A 25,137-nucleotide genomic window follows, 5' to 3' on the forward strand; every position below is an offset into this window, starting at 1 on the left:
AGGTAACATTAGCATGCTAACAGATGCCAAGTGTCATATACCAAGTTAAACGACTCTAAGGTGTATGGCTGCGGAATTAGAGCAACAAGTGTAAAATTAGCTGAAAAAGTTAGCATGCTAACAGCATGTGTCACATACAAAGTTATATGACTCTAAGGTGTATGGCTGCGGAATTAGAGAAACAAGTGTAAAATTAGCTGAAAAAAATAGCATGCTAACATTAGCATGTTAACAGATAGCATGTGTCACATACAAAGTTATATGACTAAGGTGTATGGCTGCGGGATTAGAGAAACAAGTGTAACATTAGCTGAAAAAATAGCATGCTAATCTTAGCATGCTAACAGATAGCATGTGTCACATACAAAGTCATATGACTAAGGTGTATAGCTGCGGAATAAGAGAAACAAGTGTACAATTAGCTGAAAAAAATAGCATGCTAACAGATAGCATGTGTCACATACAAGGTTATATGACTAAAGTGTATAGCTGCGGAATTAGAGAAACAAGTGTAAAATTAGCTGAAAAAAATAGCATGCTAACAGATACCATGTGTCATATACCAAGTTATACGACTCTTGGGTGTATGGCTGCGGAATTAGAGCAAGGAGTGAAAAATTAGCTGAAAAAAATAGCATGCTAACAGATAGCATGTGTCACATACAAAGTTATACGACTCTAAGGTGTATGGCTGCGGAATTAGAGCAACAAGTGTAAAATTAGCTGAGAAAGTTAGCATGCTAACAGATAGCATGTGTCAAATACAAAGTTGTATGACTAAAGTGTATGGCTGCGGAATTAGAGCGAGAAGTGTAAAATTAGCTGGAAAAAATAGCATGCTAACATTAGCATGCTAACAGATGCCAAGTGTCATATACCAAGTTAAACGACTCTAAGGTGTATGGCTGCGGAATTAGAGCAACAAGTGTAAAATTAGCTGAAAAAGTTAGCATGCTAACAGCATGTGTAACATACAAAGTTATATGACTCTAAGGTGTATGGCTGCGGAATTAGAGAAACAAGTGTAAAATTAGCTGAAAAAAATAGCATGCTAACATTAGCATGTTAACAGATAGCATGTGTCACATACAAAGTTATATGACTAAGGTGTATGGCTGCGGGATTAGAGAAACAAGTGTAACATTAGCTGAAAAAATAGCATGCTAATCTTAGCATGCTAACAGATAGCATGTGTCACATACAAAGTCATATGACTAAGGTGTATAGCTGCGGAATAAGAGAAACAAGTGTACAATTAACTGAAAAAAATAGCATGCTAACAGATAGCATGTGTCACATACAAGGTTATATGACAAAGGTGTATAGCTGCGGAATTAGAGAAACAAGTGTAAAATTAGCTGAAAAAAATAGCATGCTAACATATAGCATGTGTCATATACCAAGTTATACGACTCTCAGGTGTATGGCTGCGGAATTAGAGCAAGGAGTGAAAAATTAGCTGAAAAAAATAGCATGCTAACAGATAGCATGTGTCACATACAAAGTTAGACGACTCTAAGGTGTATGGCTGCGGAACTAGAGCAAGAAGTGTAAAATTAGCTGAAAAAAATAGCATGCTAACGTTAGCATGCTAACAGATACCAAGTTATACGACTCTAAGGTGTATGGCTGCGGAATTAGAGCAAGAAGTGTAAAATTAGCTGAAAAAAATAGCATGCTAACGTTAGCATGCTAACATATAGCATGTGTCACATACAAAGTTATATGACTAAGGTGTATGGCTGCGGAATTAGAGCAAGGAGTGAAAAATTAGCTGAAAAAATAGCATGCTAACAGATAGCATGTGTCACATACAAAGTTAGACGACTCTAAGGTGTATGGCTGCGGAACTAGAGCAAGAAGTGTAAAATTAGCTGAAAAAAATAGCATGCTAACGTTAGCATGCTAACAGATACCAAGTTATACGACTCTAATGTGTATGGCTGCGGAATTAGAGCAAGAAGTGTAAAATTAGCTGAAAAAATAGCATGCTAACGTTAGCATGCTAACATATAGCATGTGTCACATACAAAGTTATATGACTAAGGTGTATGGCTGCGGAATTAGAGCAAGGAGTGAAAAATTAGCTGAAAAAAATAGCATGCTAACAGATAGCATGTGTCACATACAAAGTTAGACGACTCTAAGGTGTATGGCTGCGGAACTAGAGAAACAAGTGTAAAATTAGCTGAAAAAAATAGCATGCTAACGTTAGCATGCTAACAGATACCAAGTTATACGACTCTAAGGTGTATGGCTGCGGAATTAGAGCAAGAAGTGTAAAATTAGCTGAAAAAAATAGCATGCTAACGTTAGCATGCTAACATATAGCATGTGTCACATACAAAGTTATATGACTAAGGTGTATGGCTGCGGAATTAGAGCAAGGAGTGAAAAATTAGCTGAAAAAAATAGCATGCTAACAGATAGCATGTGTCACATACAAAGTTAGACGACTCTAAGGTGTATGGCTGCGGAACTAGAGCAAGAAGTGTAAAATTAGCTGAAAAAAATAGCATGCTAACGTTAGCATGCTAACAGATACCAAGTTATACGACTCTAATGTGTATGGCTGCGGAATTAGAGCAAGAAGTGTAAAATTAGCTGAAAAAATAGCATGCTAACGTTAGCATGCTAACATATAGCATGTGTCACATACAAAGTTATATGACTAAGGTGTATGGCTGCGGAATTAGAGCAAGGAGTGAAAAATTAGCTGAAAAAAATAGCATGCTAACAGATAGCATGTGTCACATACAAAGTTAGACGACTCTAAGGTGTATGGCTGCGGAACTAGAGAAACAAGTGTAAAATTAGCTGAAAAAAATAGCATGCTAACGTTAGCATGCTAACAGATACCAAGTTATACGACTCTAAGGTGTATGGCTGCGGAATTAGAGCAAGAAGTGTAAAATTAGCTGAAAAAAATAGCATGCTAACGTTAGCATGCTAACATATAGCATGTGTCACATACAAAGTTATATGACTAAGGTGTATGGCTGCGGAATTAGAGCAAGAAAAGTAAAATTAGCTGAAAAAGTTTGCATGCTAACAGATAACGTGTTATATACCAAGTTATACGACTCTAAGGTGTCTGTAAGAATTAAATAACATCTATTTTCGAAAATTAACTGAAAAAGTTGTTATTAACCAGGATTAATCCAAATTTTAAATTGTGATTAACCAAAATTAATCCAAATTCAGAATTGTGATTAATAATGAATAATCCAAATCTAAAATTTTGATTAACTGAGATGAATCCAAATTTTTAAATTGTGATTAACGATGACTAATCCAAATTCAAAATTGTGATGAACTATGATTAATCCAAATTCAAAATTATTAACCAGGATTAATCCAAATTCAAAAATTGTGATTAACCAAGATTAATCTAAATTCCAATTGGTAATTAACGATGATTACTCCAAATTCAAAATTGTGATTAATTGGGATTTATTCAAATTCAAAGTTGTTATTAACCAGGATTAATCAAAATTCCAAATGGTGATTAACCATGATTAATCTAAATACAAAATTGTGATTAACCAAAATTACGATGCTGGAATGCCAACGTTGATAGTCTAACAATTAGCATGTGTCAAGTACAAGGTTAAGAGTTTGAGGTGTTCGGCTGCAAAATTGGCTAAAAAATTTACTATGCTAACGCTTGCATGCTAACAGTTAGCATGTGTCAAGTACGTGGCTCGCACACAAAGGCATATTTGACCCCATGTGTATGGCTGCGGAACTAGAGAAACAAGTGTAAAATTAGCTGAAAAAAATAGCATGCTAACGTTAGCATGCTAACAGATACCAAGTTATACGACTCTAAGGTGTATGGCTGCGGAATTAGAGCAAGAAGTGTAAAATTAGCTGAAAAAAATAGCATGCTAACGTTAGCATGCTAACAGATAACGTGTTATATACCAAGTTATACGACTCTAAGGTGTCTGTAAGAATTAAATAACATCTATTTTCGAAAATTAACTGAAAAAGTTAACATTTTAATGTTAGCATATGCTAACATTATAATGCTAGCACATGACTGGGTAAGAAGAAATACCAAAATGCAGTATTTGTTGGTGTAAACATAGAAAATCGCAAAAAAAGCTAGCATAAAATGTTAGCACGCTAATATGAGAGAAGCTAGCAAAAAGCGTTAGCGGGCTAACGTTCCCACAAGTATGCTAACACGAGTGAGTCAGTACTGTTTGTTTCCTGTTAGGTTGTCGGCGCGGCGTTTCCGTCAGCTGGTAGAGCGCCTCCTGCAGTTCATCTCCACCCGGCTGTTTCCTGCCGAGCCCGACGACCTCCCGCCGGCGTCCAAGTGCACGTGGTGGATCCCGTCGGCCACCAAAGTGCTCGCCCTCTTCAGTGAGTGCAACCTCTGCTCCTCGCCGCCACGCCACCTCGTTAAACCGGGCAGGGGTTAACCGGCCCGGCCGCCGTTTCACCGTGTCCGTTTAGACGCGGCCAACAGCGTGGCGTCTCCTCCCATCATGCCGTTCACCGACTTCTACAACATCACCCTGGAGCACATCGACTTCATGGAGGAGTATCGGACCTGGCAGAGCTACGGAAACTCCAACAGGTCAGGACAACGGCGGCCAACAAGTCATGTGACAACGAAGCCAATGAATGTAGAATTACGTTTGTAGGTCAAAAGGTTAGCGCGCTATTGTTTGCGTGCTAACGGTTAGCATGTATCAAGTTATATGACTCTTAAATGTTCGGCTGCAAAATTGGCTTAATAAGTTAGCGTGCTAATGTTGATATGTTAGAATGTTAATGTTAGCATGCTAACAGTTAGCACGTGTCAAGTACCAAGTTCTATGCTGTTGAGGCCTTCGGCTGGAAAATTGGCTTAATAAGTTAACGTGCTAATGTTGATATGTTAGAATGTTAATGTTAGCATGCTAACAGTTAGCAGGTGTCAAGTACCAAGTTCTATGCTGTTGAGGCCTTCGGCTGCAAAATTGGCTTAATAAGTTAACGTGCTAATGTTGATATGTTAGAATGTTAATGTTAGCATGCTAACAGTTAGCACGTGTCAAGTACCAAGTTCTATGCTGTTGAGGTGTTCGGCTGCAAAATTGGCTTAATAAGTTAACGTGCTAATGTTGATATGTTAGAATGTTAATGTTAGCATGCTAACAGTTAGCAGGTGTCAAGTACCAAGTTCTATGCTGTTGAGGCCTTCGGCTGCAAAATTGGCTTAATAAGTTAACGTGCTAATGTTGATATGTTAGAATGTTAATGTTAGCATGCTAACAGTTAGCACGTGTCAAGTACCAAGTTCTATGCTGTCGAGGTGTTCGGCTGCAAAATTGGCTTAATAAGTTAACGTGCTAATGTTGATATGTTAGAATGTTAATGTTAGCATGCTAACAGTTAGCACGTGTCAAGTACCAAGTTCTATGCTGTCGAGGTGTTCGGCTGCAAAATTGGCTTAATAAGTTAACGTGCTAATGTTGATATGTTAGAATGTTAATGTTAGCATGCTAACAGTTAGCAGGTGTCAAGTACCAAGTTCTATGCTGTTGAGGCCTTCGGCTGCAAAATTGGCTTAATAAGTTAACGTGCTAATGTTGATATGTTAGAATGTTAATGTTAGCATGCTAACAGTTAGCAGGTGTCAAGTACCAAGTTCTATGCTGTTGAGGTGTTCGGCTGCAAAATTGGCTTAATAAGTTAACGTGCTAATGTTGATATGTTAGAATGTTAATGTTAGCATGCTAACAGTTAGCAGGTGTCAAGTACCAAGTTCTATGCTGTTGAGGCCTTCGGCTGCAAAATCGGCTTAATAAGTTAGCGTGCTAATGTTGATATGTTAGAATGTTAATGTTAGCATGCTAACAGTTAGCAGGTGTCAAGTACCAAGTTCTATGCTGTTGAGGTGTTCGGCTGCAAAATTGGCTTAATAAGTTAACGTGCTAATGTTGATATGTTAGAATGTTAATGTTAGCATGCTAACAGTTAGCACGTGTCAAGTCCCAAGTTCTATGCTGTTGAGGCCTTCGGCTGCAAAATTGGCTTAATAAGTTAGCGTGCTAATGTTGATATGTTAGAATGTTAATGTTAGCATGCTAACAGTTAGCAGGTGTCAAGTACCAAGTTCTATGCTGTTGAGGCCTTCGGCTGCAAAATTGGCTTAATAAGTTAACGTGCTAATGTTGATATGTTAGAATGTTAATGTTAGCATGCTAACAGTTAGCAGGTGTCAAGTACCAAGTTCTATGCTGTTGAGGCCTTCGGCTGCAAAATTGGCTTAATAAGTTAACGTGCTAATGTTGATATGTTAGAATGTTAATGTTAGCATGCTAACAGTTAGCAGGTGTCAAGTACCAAGTTCTATGCTGTTGAGGCCTTCGGCTGCAAAATTGGCTTAATAAGTTAACGTGCTAATGTTGATATGTTAGAATGTTAATGTTAGCATGCTAACAGTTAGCAGGTGTCAAGTACCAAGTTCTATGCTGTTGAGGCCTTCGGCTGCAAAATCGGCTTAATAAGTTAGCGTGCTAATGTTGATATGTTAGAATGTTAATGTTAGCATGCTAACAGTTAGCAGGTGTCAAGTACCAAGTTCTATGCTGTTGAGGTGTTCGGCTGCAAAATTGGCTTAATAAGTTAACGTGCTAATGTTGATATGTTAGAATGTTAATGTTAGCATGCTAACAGTTAGCACGTGTCAAGTCCCAAGTTCTATGCTGTTGAGGCCTTCGGCTGCAAAATTGGCTTAATAAGTTAGCGTGCTAATGTTGATATGTTAGAATGTTAATGTTAGCATGCTAACAGTTAGCAGGTGTCAAGTACCAAGTTCTATGCTGTTGAGGCCTTCGGCTGCAAAATTGGCTTAATAAGTTAACGTGCTAATGTTGATATGTTAGAATGTTAATGTTAGCATGCTAACAGTTAGCAGGTGTCAAGTACCAAGTTCTATGCTGTTGAGGCCTTCGGCTGCAAAATTGGCTTAATAAGTTAACGTGCTAATGTTGATATGTTAGAATGTTAATGTTAGCATGCTAACAGTTAGCAGGTGTCAAGTACCAAGTTCTATGCTGTTGAGGCCTTCGGCTGCAAAATTGGCTTAATAAGTTAACGTGCTAATGTTGATATGTTAGAATGTTAATGTTAGCATGCTAACAGTTAGCAGGTGTCAAGTACCAAGTTCTATGCTGTTGAGGCCTTTGGCTGCAAAATTGGCTTAATAAGTTAGCGTGCTAATGTTGATATGTTAGAATGTTAATGTTAGCATGCTAACAGTTAGCAGGTGTGAAGTACCAAGTTCTATGCTGTTGAGGCCTTCGGCTGCAAAATTGGCTTAATAAGTTAACGTGCTAATGTTGATATGTTAGAATGTTAATGTTAGCATGCTAACAGTTAGCACGTGTCAAGTACCAAGTTCTATGCTGTTGAGGCGTTTGGCTGCAAAATTGGCTTAATAAGTTAACGTGCTAATGTTGATATGTTAGAATGTTAATGTTAGCATGCTAACAGTTAGCAGGTGTCAAGTACCAAGTTCTATGCTGTTGAGGCCTTCGGCTGCAAAATTGGCTTAATAAGTTAGCGTGCTAATGTTGATATGTTAGAATGTTAATGTTAGCATGCTAACAGTTAGCAGGTGTCAAGTACCAAGTTCTATGCTGTTGAGGCCTTCGGCTGCAAAATTGGCTTAATAAGTTAACGTGCTAATGTTGATATGTTACAATGTTAATGTTAGCATGCTAACAGTTAGCAGGTGTCAAGTACCAAGTTCTATGCTGTTGAGGCCTTCGGCTGCAAAATTGGCTTAATAAGTTAACGTGCTAATGTTGATATGTTAGAATGTTAATGTTAGCATGCTAACAGTTAGCACGTGTCAAGTACCAAGTTCTATGCTGTTGAGGCCTTCGGCTGCAAAATTGGCTTAATAAGTTAACGTGCTAATGTTGATATGTTAGAATGTTAATGTTAGCATGCTAACAGTTAGCAGGTGTCAAGTACCAAGTTCTATGCTGTTGAGGTGTTCGGCTGCAAAATTGGCTTAATAAGTTAACGTGCTAATGTTGATATGTTAGAATGTTAATGTTAGCATGCTAACAGTTAGCAGGTGTCAAGTACCAAGTTCTATGCTGTTGAGGCCTTCGGCTGCAAAATTGGCTTAATAAGTTAGCGTGCTAATGTTGATATGTTAGAATGTTAATGTTAGCATGCTAACAGTTAGCAGGTGTCAAGTACCAAGTTCTATGCTGTTGAGGTGTTCGGCTGCAAAATTGGCTTAATAAGTTAGCGTGCTAATGTTGATATGTTAGAATGTTAATGTTAGCATGCTAGCAGTTAGCACGTGTCAAGTACCAAGTTCTATGCTGTTGAGGCCTTCGGCTGCAAAATTGGCTTAATAAGTTAACGTGCTAATGTTGATATGTTAGAATGTTAATGTTAGCATGCTAACAGTTAGCAGGTGTCAAGTACCAAGTTCTATGCTGTTGAGGCCTTCGGCTGCAAAATTGGCTTAATAAGTTAACGTGCTAATGTTGATATGTTAGAATGTTAGTGTTAGCATGCTAACAGTTAGCAGGTGTCAAGTACCAAGTTCTATGCTGTTGAGGCCTTCGGCTGCAAAATTGGCTTAATAAGTTAGCGTGCTAATGTTGATATGTTAGAATGTTAATGTTAGCATGCTAACAGTTAGCACGTGTCAAGTACCAAGTTCTATGCTGTTGAGGCCTTCGGCTGCAAAATTGGCTTAATAAGTTAACGTGCTAATGTTGATATGTTAGAATGTTAATGTTAGCATGCTAACAGTTAGCAGGTGTCAAGTACCAAGTTCTATGCTGTTGAGGCCTTCGGCTGCAAAATTGGCTTAATAAGTTAGCGTGCTAATGTTGATATGTTAGAATGTTAATGTTAGCATGCTAACAGTTAGCAGGTGTCAAGTACCAAGTTCTATGCTGTTGAGGCCTTCGGCTGCAAAATTGGCTTAATAAGTTAACGTGCTAATGTTGATATGTTAGAATGTTAATGTTAGCATGCTAACAGTTAGCAGGTGTCAAGTACCAAGTTCTATGCTGTTGAGGCCTTCGGCTGCAAAATTGGCTTAATAAGTTAACGTGCTAATGTTGATATGTTAGAATGTTAATGTTAGCATGCTAACAGTTAGCAGGTGTCAAGTACCAAGTTCTATGCTGTTGAGGCCTTCGGCTGCAAAATTGGCTTAATAAGTTAGCGTGCTAATGTTGATATGTTAGAATGTTAATGTTAGCATGCTAACAGTTAGCACGTGTCAAGTACCAAGTTCTATGCTGTTGAGGTGTTCGGCTGCAAAATTGGCTTAATAAGTTAACGTGCTAATGTTGATATGTTAGAATGTTAATGTTAGCATGCTAACAGTTAGCAGGTGTCAAGTACCAAGTTCTATGCTGTTGAGGTGTTCGGCTGCAAAATTGGCTTAATAAGTTAACGTGCTAATGTTGATATGTTAGAATGTTAATGTTAGCATGCTAACAGTTAGCACGTGTCAAGTACCAAGTTCTATGCTGTTGAGGCCTTTGGCTGCAAAATTGGCTTAATAAGTTAGCGTGCTAATGTTGATATGTTAGAATGTTAATGTTAGCATGCTAACAGTTAGCAGGTGTCAAGTACCAAGTTCTATGCTGTTGAGGTGTTCGGCTGCAAAATTGGCTTAATAAGTTAACGTGCTAATGTTGATATGTTAGAATGTTAACGTTAGCATGCTAACAGTTAGCACGTGTCAAGTACCAAGTTCTATGCTGTTGAGGCCTTCGGCTGCAAAATTGGCTTAATAAGTTAGCGTGCTAATGTTGATATGTTAGAATGTTAATGTTAGCATGCTAACAGTTAGCACGTGTCAAGTACCAAGTTCTATGCTGTTGAGGCCTTCGGCTGCAAAATTGGCTTAATAAGTTAGCGTGCTAATGTTGATATGTTAGAATGTTAATGTTAGCATGCTAACAGTTAGCACGTGTCAAGTACCAAGTTCTATGCTGTTGAGGTGTTCGGCTGCAAAATTGGCTTAATAAGTTAACGTGCTAATGTTGATATGTTAGAATGTTAACGTTAGCATGCTAACAGTTAGCACGTGTCAAGTACCAAGTTCTATGCTGTTGAGGCCTTCGGCTGCAAAATTGGCTTAATAAGTTAGCGTGCTAATGTTGATATGTTAGAATGTTAATGTTAGCATGCTAACAGTTAGCACGTGTCAAGTACCAAGTTCTATGCTGTTGAGGCCTTCGGCTGCAAAATTGGCTTAATAAGTTAGCGTGCTAATGTTGATATGTTAGAATGTTAATGTTAGCATGCTAACAGTTAGCACGTGTCAAGTACCAAGTTCTATGCTGTTGAGGTGTTCGGCTGCAAAATTGGCTTAATAAGTTAACGTGCTAATGTTGATATGTTAGAATGTTAACGTTAGCATGCTAACATTTAGCACGTGTCAAGTACCAAGTTCTATGCTGTTGAGGCCTTCGGCTGCAAAATTGGCTTAATAAGTTAGCGTGCTAATGTTGATATGTTAGAATGTTAATGTTAGCATGCTAACAGTTAGCACGTGTCAAGTACCAAGTTCTATGCTGTTGAGGCCTTCGGCTGCAAAATTGGCTTAATAAGTTAACGTGCTAATGTTGATATGTTAGAATGTTAATGTTAGCATGCTAACAGTTAGCACGTGTCAAGTCCCAAGTTCTATGCTGTTGAGGCCTTCGGCTGCAAAATTGGCTTAATAAGTTAACGTGCTAATGTTGATATGTTAGAATGTTAATGTTAGCATGCTAACAGTTAGCAGGTGTCAAGTACCAAGTTCTATGCTGTTGAGGTGTTCGGCTGCAAAATTGGCTTAATAAGTTAACGTGCTAATGTTGATATGTTAGAATGTTAATGTTAGCATGCTAACAGTTAGCAGGTGTCAAGTACCAAGTTCTATGCTGTTGAGGCCTTCGGCTGCAAAATTGGCTTAATAAGTTAGCGTGCTAATGTTGATATGTTAGAATGTTAATGTTAGCATGCTAACAGTTAGCACGTGTCAAGTACAAAGTTCTATGCTGTTGAGGCCTTCGGCTGCAAAATTGGCTTAATAAGTTAACGTGCTAATGTTGATATGTTAGAATGTTAATGTTAGCATGCTAACAGTTAGCACGTGTCAAGTACCAAGTTCTATGCTGTTGAGGTGTTCGGCTGCAAAATTGGCTTAATAAGTTAACGTGCTAATGTTGATATGTTAGAATGTTAATGTTAGCATGCTAACAGTTAGCAGGTGTCAAGTACCAAGTTCTATGCTGTTGAGGTGTTCGGCTGCAAAATTGGCTTAATAAGTTAACGTGCTAATGTTGATATGTTAGAATGTTAATGTTAGCATGCTAACAGTTAGCACGTGTCAAGTACCAAGTTCTATGCTGTTGAGGCCTTTGGCTGCAAAATTGGCTTAATAAGTTAGCGTGCTAATGTTGATATGTTAGAATGTTAATGTTAGCATGCTAACAGTTAGCAGGTGTCAAGTACCAAGTTCTATGCTGTTGAGGTGTTCGGCTGCAAAATTGGCTTAATAAGTTAACGTGCTAATGTTGATATGTTAGAATGTTAATGTTAGCATGCTAACAGTTAGCACGTGTCAAGTACCAAGTTCTATGCTGTTGAGGCCTTCGGCTGCAAAATTGGCTTAATAAGTTAACGTGCTAATGTTGATATGTTAGAATGTTAATGTTAGCATGCTAACAGTTAGCAGGTGTCAAGTACCAAGTTCTATGCTGTTGAGGCCTTCGGCTGCAAAATTGGCTTAATAAGTTAGCGTGCTAATGTTGATATGTTAGAATGTTAATGTTAGCATGCTAACAGTTAGCAGGTGTCAAGTACCAAGTTCTATGCTGTTGAGGCCTTCGGCTGCAAAATTGGCTTAGTAAGTTAACGTGCTAATGTTGATATGTTAGAATGTTAATGTTAGCATGCTAACAGTTAGCACGTGTCAAGTACCAAGTTCTATGCTGTTGAGGCCTTCGGCTGCAAAATTGGCTTAATAAGTTAGCGTGCTAATGTTGATATGTTAGAATGTTAATGTTAGCATGCTAACAGTTAGCAGGTGTCAAGTACCAAGTTCTATGCTGTTGAGGCCTTCGGCTGCAAAATTGGCTTAGTAAGTTAACGTGCTAATGTTGATATGTTAGAATGTTAATGTTAGCATGCTAACAGTTAGCAGGTGTCAAGTACCAAGTTCTATGCTGTTGAGGCCTTCGGCTGCAAAATTGGCTTAATAAGTTAACGTGCTAATGTTGATATGTTAGAATGTTAATGTTAGCATGCTAACAGTTAGCAGGTGTCAAGTACCAAGTTCTATGCTGTTGAGGCGTTCGGCTGCAAAATTGGCTTAATAAGTTAGCGTGCTAATGTTGATATGTTAGAATGTTAATGTTAGCATGCTAACAGTTAGCAGGTGTCAAGTACCAAGTTCTATGCTGTTGAGGCCTTCGGCTGCAAAATTGGCTTAATAAGTTAACATGCTAATGTTGATATGTTAGAATGTTAATGTTAGCATGCTAACAGTTAGCAGGTGTCAAGTACCAAGTTCTATGCTGTTGAGGCCTTCGGCTGCAAAATTGGCTTAATAAGTTAACATGCTAATGTTGATATGTTAGAATGTTAATGTTAGCATGCTAACAGTTAGCAGGTGTCAAGTACCAAGTTCTATGCTGTTGAGGTGTTCAGCTGCAAAATTGCCCCCCAAAAAAGTTAGCATGCTAACGTTAGTGTGCTAGAATGCTAACGTTAGCATGCCAACAGTTGGAATGTGTCAAGCATAAAGTTATTTGAGTCTGAGGTGTTCGGTTGTGAAAATTTTGAAAAAAGTTAGCATGTGAATGTTAGCATGCTAACAGTTAGCATGTGTCAGGAACCAAGTTCTACAACTTGAAGGTATTTGGCTGTAAATTTAAAAAAGTTAGCATGCTATAATGCTGATGTAATGTGTCAGGTGCCGAGTTTTATGACTCTGAGGTGCAAAATTGGCTAAAAGCGTTAGCATGCTAATGTTAGCAATGCTGCCGGAGTCTGAGCCAATCAGTGGGCAGGATACTGAGCAGTGTGGTGTAGTTTAGGGCACAATACTACTGTAGTTGTCATGTTTATGCGTGAAAATGGCTAAGTTAGTGCAGAATGAGGTAGAACAGGGGCCGGCAACCCGCGGCTCTTTAGCGCCGCCCTAGTGGCTCTGTGGAGCTTTTTCAAAAATGTATGAAAAATGGAAAAAGATGAGGGGGAAAAAATATATTTTTTGTTTTAGTATGGTTTCTGTAGGAGGACAAACATGACACAAACCTCCCTAATTGTTATAAAGCAGACTGTTTATATCAAACAGGCTTCACTGATTCAAGTATTTGGCGAGCGCCGTTTTGTCCTACTAATTTTGGCGGTCCTTGAACTCACCGTAGTTTGTTTACATTTATAACTTTCTCCGACTTTCTAGGACGTGTTTTATGCCACTTCTTTTTCTGTCTCATTTTGTCCACCAGACTTTTAACGTTGTGCATGAATGCACAAAGGTGAGTTTTGTTGATGTTATTGACTTGTGTGGAGTGCTAATCAGACATATTTGGTCACTGCATGACTGCAAGCTAATCGATGCTAACATGCTATTTAGGCTAGCTATATGTACATATTGCATCATTATGCCTCATTTGTAGCTATATTTGAGGTCATTTAGTTTCCTTTAAGTCATCTTAATTAAATGTATATCTCATGACACACTATCTGTATGTAATATGGCTTTTAATTTGTTGCGGCTCCAGACAGATTTGTTTTTGTATTTTTGGTGCAATATGGCTCTTTCAACATTTTGGGTTGCCGACCCCTGAGGTAGAAGATGCTAAGACGTGGTTTAGCGTTGATGGGTTTGGACACGCCCCCCCGGCGTTAGAGAAGTGGTTTGGCGGAAGAAGGCGTGTAGTTTGGCCATGATGCTGCTTCTCCTTCAGGTTCTCCTTCTGCCAGTTCCCCTTCATCCTGTCCACGGCGGTGAAGAAGGTCATCATCCAGAAGGACTCGGAGCAGCAGATGATCAGCCAGGCCAGGGTCAGTTGCAACTGTCCTCTTCGCAATCCTCGCCTGGGGCTGACCACAGTGCTGTGTGTGTGTGTGTGTGTGTGTGTGTGTGTGTGTGTGTGTGTGTGTGTGTGTGTGTGTGTGTGTGTGTGTGTGTGTGTGTGTGTGTGTGTGTGTGTGTGTGTGTGTGTGTGTGTGTGTGTGTGTGTGTGTGTGTGTGTGTGTGTGTCACAGCAAAGTCTGGTGAGCAAAGTGTCGCGGCGTCAGCGCGTGGACATGAACCTCCTCTTCCTCAACATCAAAGTACGACGGGCGCAGCTCCTCGCCGACTCGCTGGACGAGGTCAGTGTGGGCGGGGTCAAAGGTCAGCTGGTCTGACGGGCACAAGGCAATCGTAAAGGCTCACTGGACGATAAAACGATGCCATTATAAATCGTGATACACACTTAATCCATATCAATAGGAAGTCAACCAAAACTTGGAAAAAATTGGATGAAGGAGTGGGCTATCAAACGATATCAATTCATTATCGCGATAGACACAATTGATATCAATATAAAAAATAATAATAATTTTAAAAGCGCTATAGGGTTTGGCCATGAAACAATATCAATATATATCGCAATACACATGTGATCGACATCAATAAAAAGTTTTTGAATAAAAACCCTATAAGGCTGGACGACAAAACGATATCAGTATATATCGTGATACACACTTAATCCATATCAATAGGAAATCAACCAAAAATTAGATGAAGGAGTGGGCTATCAAACGATATCAATTCATTATCGCAATAGACACAATTGATATCAATATAAAAAATTCAAAAAAATTTAAAAGCGCTATAGGGTTTGGCCATGAAACAATATCAATATATATCGTAATAGACATGTGATCGACATCAATCAAATGTTTTGGAAAAAAAACCCTATAGGGCTGGACGATAAAATGATATCAGTATATATCGCGATACAAACTTAATCCATATCAATAGGAAATCAACCAAAAATTGGATGGAGTGGGCTATTAAACGATATCAATTCATTATCGCGATAGACACAATTGATATCAATATAAAAAATTTTAAAAGCGCTATAGGGTTTGGCCATGAAACAATATCAATATATATCGCAATAGACATGTGATGGACATCAATAAAATGTTTTGGGGAAAAAAACCTATATGGTGATAAAACGATATCAGTATATATCGCGATACACACTTATCCATATCAATAGGAAATCAACCAAAAATTGGATGAAGGAGTGGGCTATCAAACGATATCAATTCATTATCGCGATAGACACAATTGATATCAGTATAAAAAATAAAAACATTTTTAAAAGCGCTATAGGGTTTAGCCATGAAACAATATCAATATATATCGCAATAGACATGTGATGGACATCAATAAAATGTTTTGGGGAAAAAAACCTATAGGGTGATAAAACGATATCAGTATATATCGCGATACACACTTAATCCATATCAATAGGAAATCAACCAAAACTTGGAAAAAATCCCTGAAGGAGTGGGCTATCAAACGATATATCAATATAAAAAATAATAATAATTTTAAAAGCGCTATAAAGTTTGGCCATGAAACAATATCAATATACTGTATATCGCAATAGACATGTGATCGACATCAATCAAATGTTTTGGAAAAAAAACCTATAGGGTTACAATTCATTATCGCAATAGACACAATTGATATCAATATAAAAAATAATAATAATTTTAAAAAGTGCTATAGGGTTTGGCCATGAAACAATGTCAATATATATCGCAATAGACATGTGATCGACATCAATAAAAAGTTTTTGAATAAAAACCCTATAAGGCTGGACGATAAAACGATATCAGTATATATCGCGATACACACTTAATCCATATCAATAGGAAATCAACCAAAAATTGGATGAAGGAGTGGGCTATCAAACGATATCAATTCATTATCGCGATAGACACAATTGATATCAATATAAAAAATACAATATTTTTTAAAAGTGCTATAGGGTTTAGCCATGAAACAATATCAATATATATCGCAATAGACATGTGATGGACATCAATCAAATGTTTTGGGGAAAAAAACCTATAGGGTGATAAAACGATATCAGTATATATCGCAATACACAGTTAATCCATATCAATAGGAAATCAACCAAAAATTGGATGAAGGAGTGGGCTATCAAACGATATCAATTCATTATCGCGATAGACACAATTGATATCAATATAAAAAATAATAATTTTAAAAGCGCTATAGGGTTTGGCCATGAAACAATGTCAATATATATCGCAATAGACATGTGATCGACATCAATAAAAAGTTTTTGAATAAAAACCCTATAAGGCTGGACGATAAAACGATATCAGTATATATCGCGATACACACTTAATCCATATCAATAGGAAATCAACCAAAAATTGGATGAAGGAGTGGGCTATCAAACGATATCAATTCATTATCGCGATAGACACAATTGATATCAATATAAAAAATACAATAATTTTTAAAAGTGCTATAGGGTTTAGCCATGAAACAATATCAATATATATCTTAATAGACATGTGATCGACATCAATCAAATGTTTTGGAAAAAAAACCCTATAGGGCTGGACGATAAAACGATATCAGTATATATCGCGATACACACTTAATCCATATCAATAGGAAATCCACCAAAAATTGGATGAAGGAGTGGGCTATCAAACGATATCAATTCATTATCGCGATAGACACAATTGATATCAATATAAAACATTTTTAAAAAATTAAAAGCGCTATAGGGTTTGGCCATAAAACAATATCAATATATATCGCAATAGACATGTGATGGACATCAATAAAATGTTTTGGGGAAAAAAACCTATAGGGTGATAAAACGATATCAGTATATATCGCGATACACAGTTAATCCATATCAATAGGAAATCAACCAAAAATTAGATGGAGTAGGCTATCAAACGATATCAATTCATTATCGCGATAGACACAATTGATATCAATATAAAAAATAAAAAATAAATTAAAAGCGCTATAGGGTTTGGCCATGAAACAATATCAATATATATCGCAATAGACATGTGATCGACATCAATAAAATGTTTTGGGAAAAAAAACCTATAGGGTGATAAAACGATATCAGTATATATCGCGATACACACTTAATCCATATCAATAGGAAATCAACCAAAAATTAGATGGAGTGGGCTTTCAAACGATATCAATTCATTATCGCGATAGACACAATTGATATCAATATAAAAAAATTAAAAAAAATTTAAAAGCGCTATAGGGTTTGGCCATGAAACAATATCAATATATATCGTAATAGACATGTGATCGACATCAATCAAATGTTTTGGGGAAAAAAACCTATATGGTGATAAAACGATATCAGTATATATCGCGATACACACTTATCCATATCAATAGGAAATCAACCAAAAATTGGATGGAGTGGGCTATCAAACGATATCAATTCATTATCGCAATAGACACAATTGATATCAATATAAAAAAATTAAAAAAAATTTAAAAGCGCTATAGGGTTTGGCCATGAAACAATATCAATATATATCGTAATAGACATGTGATCGACATCAATCAAATGTTTTGGGGAAAAAAACCTATATGGTGATAAAACGATATCAGTATATATCGCGATACACACTTATCCATATCAATAGGAAATCAACCAAAAATTGGATGAAGGAGTGGGCTATCAAACGATATCAATTCATTATTGCGATAGACACAATTGATATCAATATAAAAAATGTTTAAAAAATTTAAAAGCGCTATAGGGTTTAGCCATGAAACAATATCAATATATATCGTAATAGACATGTGATCGACATCAATCAAATGTTTTGGAAAAAAAACCCTATAGGGCTGGACGATAAAACGATATCAGTATATATCGCGATACACATTTAATCCATATCAATAGGAAATCAACCAAAAATTGGATGAAGGAGTGGGCTATCAAACGATATCAATTCATTATCGCGATAGACACAATTGATATCAATATAAAAAATAATTTTTTTTAAAAAAGTGCTATAGGGTTTGGCCATGAAACAATATCAATATATATCGCAATAGACATGTGATGGACATCAATCAAATGTTTTGGGGAAAAAAACCTATAGGGTGATAAAACGATATCAGTATATATCGCGATACACAGTTAATCCATATCAATAGGAAATCAACCAAAAATTGGATGAAGGAGGGGGCTGTCAAACGATATCAATTCATTATCGCGATAGACACAATTGATATCAATATAAAAAATTTAAAAAAAATTAAAAGCGCTATAGGGTTTAGCCATGAAACAATATCAATATATATCGCAATAGACATGTGATGGACATCAATCAAATGTTTTGGGGAAAAAAACCTATATGGTGATAAAACGATATCAGTATATATCGCGATACACACTTATCCATATCAATAGGAAATCAACCAAAAATTGGATGAAGGAGTGGGCTATCAAACGATATCAATTCATTATCGCGATAGACACAATTGATATCAATATAAAAAATAATAATAATTTTAAAAGCCCTATAAGGTTTGGCCATGAAACAATATCAATATACTGTATATCGCAATAGACATGTGATCGACATCAATCAAATGTTTTGGAAAAAAAACCTATAGGGTTACAATTCATTATCGCAATAGACACAATTGATATCAATATAAAAAATAATAATAATTTTAAAAGCGCTATAGGGTTTGGCCATGAAACAATGTCAATATATATCGTAATAGACATGTGATCGACATCAATAAAAAGTTTTTGAATAAAAACCCTATAAGGCTGGACGATAAAACGATATCAGTATATATCGCGATACACACTTAATCCATATCAATAGGAAATCAACCAAAAATTGGATGGAGTGGGCTATTAAACGATATCAATTCATTATCGCGATAGACACAATTGATATCAATATAAAAAAAATTTAAAAGCGCTATAAGGTTTGGCCATGAAACAATATCAATATATATCGTAATAGACATGTGATCGACATCAATCAAATGTTTTGGAAAAAAACCCCTATAGGGCTGGACGATAAAATGATATCAGTATATATCGCGATACAAACTTAATCCATATCAATAGGAAATCAACCAAAAATTGGATGGAGTGGGCTATTAAACGATATCAATTCATTATCGCGATAGACACAATTGATATCAATATAAAAAAATTTAAAAAAAATTTAAAAGCGCTATAGGGTTTGGCCATAAAACAATATCAATATATATCGCAATAGACATGTGATCGACATCAATAAAATGTTTTGGGGAAAAAAACCTATAGGGTGATAAAACGATATCAGTATATATCGCGATACACAGTTAATCCATATCAATAGGAAATCAACCAAAACTTGGAAAAAATCCCTGAAGGAGTGGGCTATCAAACGATATCAATTCATTATCGCGATAGACACAATTGATATCAATATAAAAAATAATAATAATTTTAAAAGCGCTATAAGGTTTGGCCATGAAACAATATCAATATACTGTATATCGCAATAGACATGTGATCGACATCAATCAAATGTTTTGGAAAGAAAACCTATAGGGTTACAATTCATTATCGCAATGGACACAATTGATATCAATATAAAAAATAATAATAATTTTAAAAGCGCTATAGGGTTTGGCCATGAAACAATGTCAATATATATCGCAATAGACATGTGATCGACATCAATAAAAAGTTTTTGAATAAAAACCCTATAAGGCTGGACGATAAAACGATATCAGTATATATCGCGATACACACTTAATCCATATCAATAGGAAATCAACCAAAAATTGGATGGAGTGGGCTATCAAACGATATCAATTCATTATCGCGATAGACACAATTGATATCAATATAAAAAAAATTTTAAAAATGTAAAAGCGCTATAGGGTTTGGCCATGAAACAATGTCAATATATATCGTAATAGACATGTGATCGACATCAATAAAATGTTTTGGGAAAAAAACCTATATAGTGATAAAACGATATCAGTATATATCGCGATACACACTTAATCCATATCAATAGGAAATCAACCAAAAATTGGATGAAGGAGTGGGCTATCAAATGATATCAATTCATTATCGCGATAGACACAATTGATATCAATATAAAAAATAAAACATTTTTTAAAAGCGCTATAGGGTTTGGCCATGAAACAATATCAATATATATCGTAATAGACATGTGATGGACATCAATAAAATGTTTTGGGGAAAAAAACCTATATGGTGATAAAACGATATCAGTATATATCGCGATACACACTTATCCATATCAATAGGGAATCAACCAAAAATTGGATGAAGGAGTGGGCTATCAAACGATATCAATTCATTATCGCGATAGACACAATTGATATCAATATAAAAAATAATTTTTTTTAAAAAAGTGCTATAGGGTTTGGCCATGAAACAATATCAATATATATCGCAATAGACATGTGATGGACATCAATAAAATGTTTTGGGGAAAAAAACCTATAGGGTGATAAAACGATATCAGTATATATCGCAATACACAGTTAATCCATATCAATAGGAAATCAACCAAAAATTAGATGGAGTGGGCTATCAAACGATATCAATTCATTATCGCGATAGACACAATTGATATCAATATAAAAAATAAAAAATAAATTAAAAGCGCTATAGGGTTTGGCCATGAAACAATATCAATATATATCGCAATAGACATGTGATCGACATCAATAAAATGTTTTGGGAAAAAAAACCTATAGGGTGATAAAACGATATCAGTATATATCGCGATACAGACTTAATCCATATCAATAGGAAATCAACCAAAAATTAGATGAAGGAGTGGGCTATCAAACGATATCAATTCATTATCGCGATAGACACAATTGATATCAATATAAAAAATAAAAACAAATTTAAAAGTGCTATAGGGTTTGGCCATGAAACAATATCAATATATATCGTAATAGACATGTGATCGACATCAATCAAATGTTTTGGAAAAAAAACCCTATAGGGCTGTACGATAAAACGATATCAGTATATATCGCGATACACACTTAATCCATATCAATAGGAAATCAACCAAAAATTGGATGAAGGAGTGGGCTATCAAACGATATCAATTCATTATCGCGATAGACACAATTGATATCAATATAAAAACTAAAACATTTTTTAAAAGTGCTATAGGGTTTAGCCATGAAACAATATCAATATATATCGCAATAGACATGTGATGGACATCAATCAAATGTTTTGGGGAAAAAAACCTATATGGTGATAAAACGATATCAGTATATATCGCGATACACACTTAATCCATATCAATAGGAAATCAACCAAAAATTAGATGAAGGAGTGGGCTATCAAACGATATCAATTCATTATCGCGATAGACACAATTGATATCAATATAAAAAATTTTTAAAAATTTAAAAGCGCTATATGGTTTGGCCATGAAACAATATCAATATATATCGCAATAGACATGGGATGGACATCAATAAAATGTTTTGGGAAAAAAACCCTATAGGGCTGGACGATAAAACGATATCAGTATATATCGCGATACACACTTAATCCATATCAATAGGAAATCAACCAAAAATTGGATGAAGGAGTGGGCTATCAAACGATATCAATTCATTATCGCGATAGACACAATTGATATCAATATAAAAAATAAAACATTTTTTAAAAGTGCTATAGGGTTTAGCCATGAAACAATATCAATATATATCGCAATAGACATGTGATGGACATCAATAAAATGTTTTGGGGAAAAAAACCTATATGGTGATAAAACGATATCAGTATATATCGCGATACACACTTAATCCATATCAATAGGAAATCAACCAAAAATTAGATGGAGTGGGCTATCAAACGATATCAATTCATTATCGCGATAGACACAATTGATATCAATATAAAAAATAAAACAAAATTTAAAAGCGCTATAGGGTTTGGCCATGAAACAATATCAATATATATCGCAATAGACATGTGATCGACATCAATAAAATGTTTTAAAAAAAAAACCCTATAGGGCTGGACGATAAAACGATATCAGTATATATCGCGGTACACACTTAATCCATATCAATAGGAAATCAACCAAAAATTGGATGGAGTCGGCTATCAAACGATATCAATTCATTATCGCGATAGACACAATTGATATCAATATTGTCCCATTGTCAGGTTCAAACACTGATGACATCTATTAAACAAGACAAGAAGCAAGGAATCAAACAGAGACAGAATTCAATTTGGCTCAGTGAGGAGAAACGCGTACACCTGTACCCTTGCACAGTGTCACCACGCTCTGACGAAAGATTGTGCGCCTCCTCTTTTATTTGGACTTTCCCTGGTTACATGGCAACAGCTGTTTCTAAGGGAGGGGGGTCGTAAACAGCCATCGCCTTTGATTACAAACAGTTCAAAGAAAAGGTGCCTGGAGGGGAGTCAGGCCCTGCTTCCTTTCCGCTTTGTAGATCTCGGGTCAAAACAATATCTTTCTATGGATTACAATACATCAAAGAAACAGAACCCTCATGTCGCTCCCCATCCTACACAGTGGAGTTTTACAAGCCTTTTGTGTGGTAAGATCAAAAACAGCTTTTGTCTGCTCGCCGGGAACTCGTAGAAACACAAAGTTTTGTGATAACTTAGACACAATTATTCTGACATCCATTTACTCTCTGTAAAGCACCAGTTCCATTGGCAGCAAAAGAGGCCCAGAGCATAATAATACCACCACCATGCTTGACGGTAGGCATGGTGTTCCTGGGATTAAAGGCCTCCAAACATATTGCTGGGTACTGTGGCCAAACAGCTACATTTTTGTTTCATCTGACCACAGAACTTTTCTCCAGAAGGTTTTATCTTTGTCCACGTGATGTTGGTCGCGTTTGTTCTGATTGGTGCCCCCCCACCCCCACCATAGTTGACCAGGAAGCGGTGCGACCTGAAGAAGAAGCTGCGAGTGACGTTCGTGGGAGAGGCGGGACTTGACATGGGCGGTCTGACCAAGGAGTGGTTCCTGCTGCTCGTCAGGCAGATCTTCCACGCCGACTACGGTGAGCGCTCCCCGGTGGACGTTCCTAGGAAGTACACTCGTGGAAAGACCAGATGGAAAGTCCGATTTCCAAGTTCCAAGAGGACTTCTGGAACATCGTGTGATGATGATGATGATGATGATGACGATGTTGATGATGATGTTGTGCCTCTCTCTGATTGGCTGCCCAGGTATGTTCACCTACATGAAGGACTCACGCTGTCATTGGTTCAGCAGCTGGAAGTGTGACAACTACTCCGAGTTCCAGCTCATTGGGACTGTATCCTTGTGAAATAAGTGGTACACACACACACACACACACACACACACACACACACACACACACACACACACACACACACACACACACACACACACACACACAATATCTGCTCGCCATCTGGTAGCCGTCAAAAGGTTATGTAACCTAATGGCTGCATCTTCCCTGCCAGTTTTTGTGTGTGTGTGTATGTGTGTGTGTGCGCGCGCGTGTGTGTGTGTGTGTGTGCGCGTGTGTGTGTGTGTGTGTGCGTGGTAGGACAAAGCAGTATTGGAGAAGGAATGCTGGAAAATGTGTGTATGTTCCTCTCATTCATCATTGTCACCGCAGTCTGGTCGCCGTGGCTGCTCTGTCACCACGGCGACGTGTAATTAAGGCGTAGAGGGCATGGGGGCGTGGCCAATCATTACATATAATTCAGTATTTGCACTGTGTGTCCTTAACATGTCAGCTGATGGGCTTGGCGGTTTACAACAGCATCGCTCTGGACATCCACTTCCCTCTTTACTGTTACAGGTGTGTGTGTGTGTGTGTGTGTCATCTAAAGCAGTGTTCCTTAACCATAGGGCCGGGACCCATTGTTTAGATTTCTCAGCCGTGGTCCCTATGGGCCGCAGTGGTACTCAGTTGTAATACACTTTTCCACCACTTGTGGCAGTAATGACGATATCAAACAAACAGAAGAAGTTTCTTCAAGTATCAGTCGAGTGTAAAAACAAGTTGACTTTACATCGCAATTGTGTTTCATTGTGTCCATTAAACATATACGATTGTAGTTGCAACCCACAAAGTATGTGAAAATACCACCTAAACATCACAAAATGCCACAATCGACCATTTTGAATATTACACTCCCAACACCTTCGATAATTTCCGTAGATTCTACGTCACTGTAGGAACACTTCTGCACTCTGACCACATTATTAGGTCAGTCATACTGGAAATACGCAAACATTGTAAAGAGATGTGCTGTTTATCATTCTTAATCCTTATGTAACACAAGAACACACATGCTTTTATTTTGTTATGCATTCTAAATGGTAAATAAAATATCGAACAATTGAGTCAACGGATGGAGGGTCCTCTCATGATACTCCCTAAAAAGCGCCAACAATACTCCATTTACATGCCGTGACCTGAAAATGAACCAAATATGAGTTATTTTGTTATTACAAGTGCTAACGCAGACGGACTATTTTAGCGGCGCATTGATAACAGTGAGCTAATGGTAGCTTACGCTGCTGTTGTTGCCACACTGTAAGGCAGTGGCTGCTTCTGCTTGGTCTCAAACTTTCTGAAAGTAAATTCTAGATTATAGTTCATGCATCTCTCGCCTGCTAGTAGATAAATGTGGCCATGGACCGACAGGCTGCTCCACTTTCACGTCCCCCGAGATGGCCAAAAAGACGCTAGTTTTTTTAACGCTTCGTGAGAATTGCGATTGAATCTTCATCTAAACGGAATTATGTGAGCATCCCAGCGAGAGTGGGAATATTACAGTAAGTGTTTATTTTATTTCGGTTAGTTTGTATGTTTAGCACCTAGCAATGATGCTAATGCTATAGTGTCACAATAAAGTTACACTCGGCTTCTAAAGCTTATTGGTCATCCTCTTTGTGTTCGGGCTCAAAAATCAAGTAATCGCTCTCACAAAGTCTGCTTGATTAGCATTGTTGTTGATGGGGAAGGGATCTGTGGTTCCTCCCCTTCGTCACGTC

General features: G+C 37.1%; 1 protein-coding gene across 1 annotated transcript in view; it reads left to right on the forward strand.

Annotated features, from left to right (window-relative positions):
- The window catches only part of hectd2 (HECT domain containing 2), a 59,641-nt gene that overhangs the window by 16,026 nt on the left and 18,478 nt on the right, over positions 1 to 25,137 (forward strand). The window contains exons 9-15 of the mRNA XM_062059412.1: positions 4,226 to 4,374; positions 4,468 to 4,591; positions 13,956 to 14,052; positions 14,257 to 14,364; positions 23,029 to 23,161; positions 23,331 to 23,419; positions 23,871 to 23,935. Coding sequence (XP_061915396.1) covers positions 4,226 to 4,374; positions 4,468 to 4,591; positions 13,956 to 14,052; positions 14,257 to 14,364; positions 23,029 to 23,161; positions 23,331 to 23,419; positions 23,871 to 23,935 — 765 coding nt within the window. The remainder of the gene's footprint in view (positions 1 to 4,225; positions 4,375 to 4,467; positions 4,592 to 13,955; positions 14,053 to 14,256; positions 14,365 to 23,028; positions 23,162 to 23,330; positions 23,420 to 23,870; positions 23,936 to 25,137) is intronic.

Source organism: Entelurus aequoreus, linkage group LG09 (assembly GCF_033978785.1).
Source record: "Entelurus aequoreus isolate RoL-2023_Sb linkage group LG09, RoL_Eaeq_v1.1, whole genome shotgun sequence".
NCBI classification, from domain to species: domain Eukaryota; kingdom Metazoa; phylum Chordata; class Actinopteri; order Syngnathiformes; family Syngnathidae; genus Entelurus; species Entelurus aequoreus.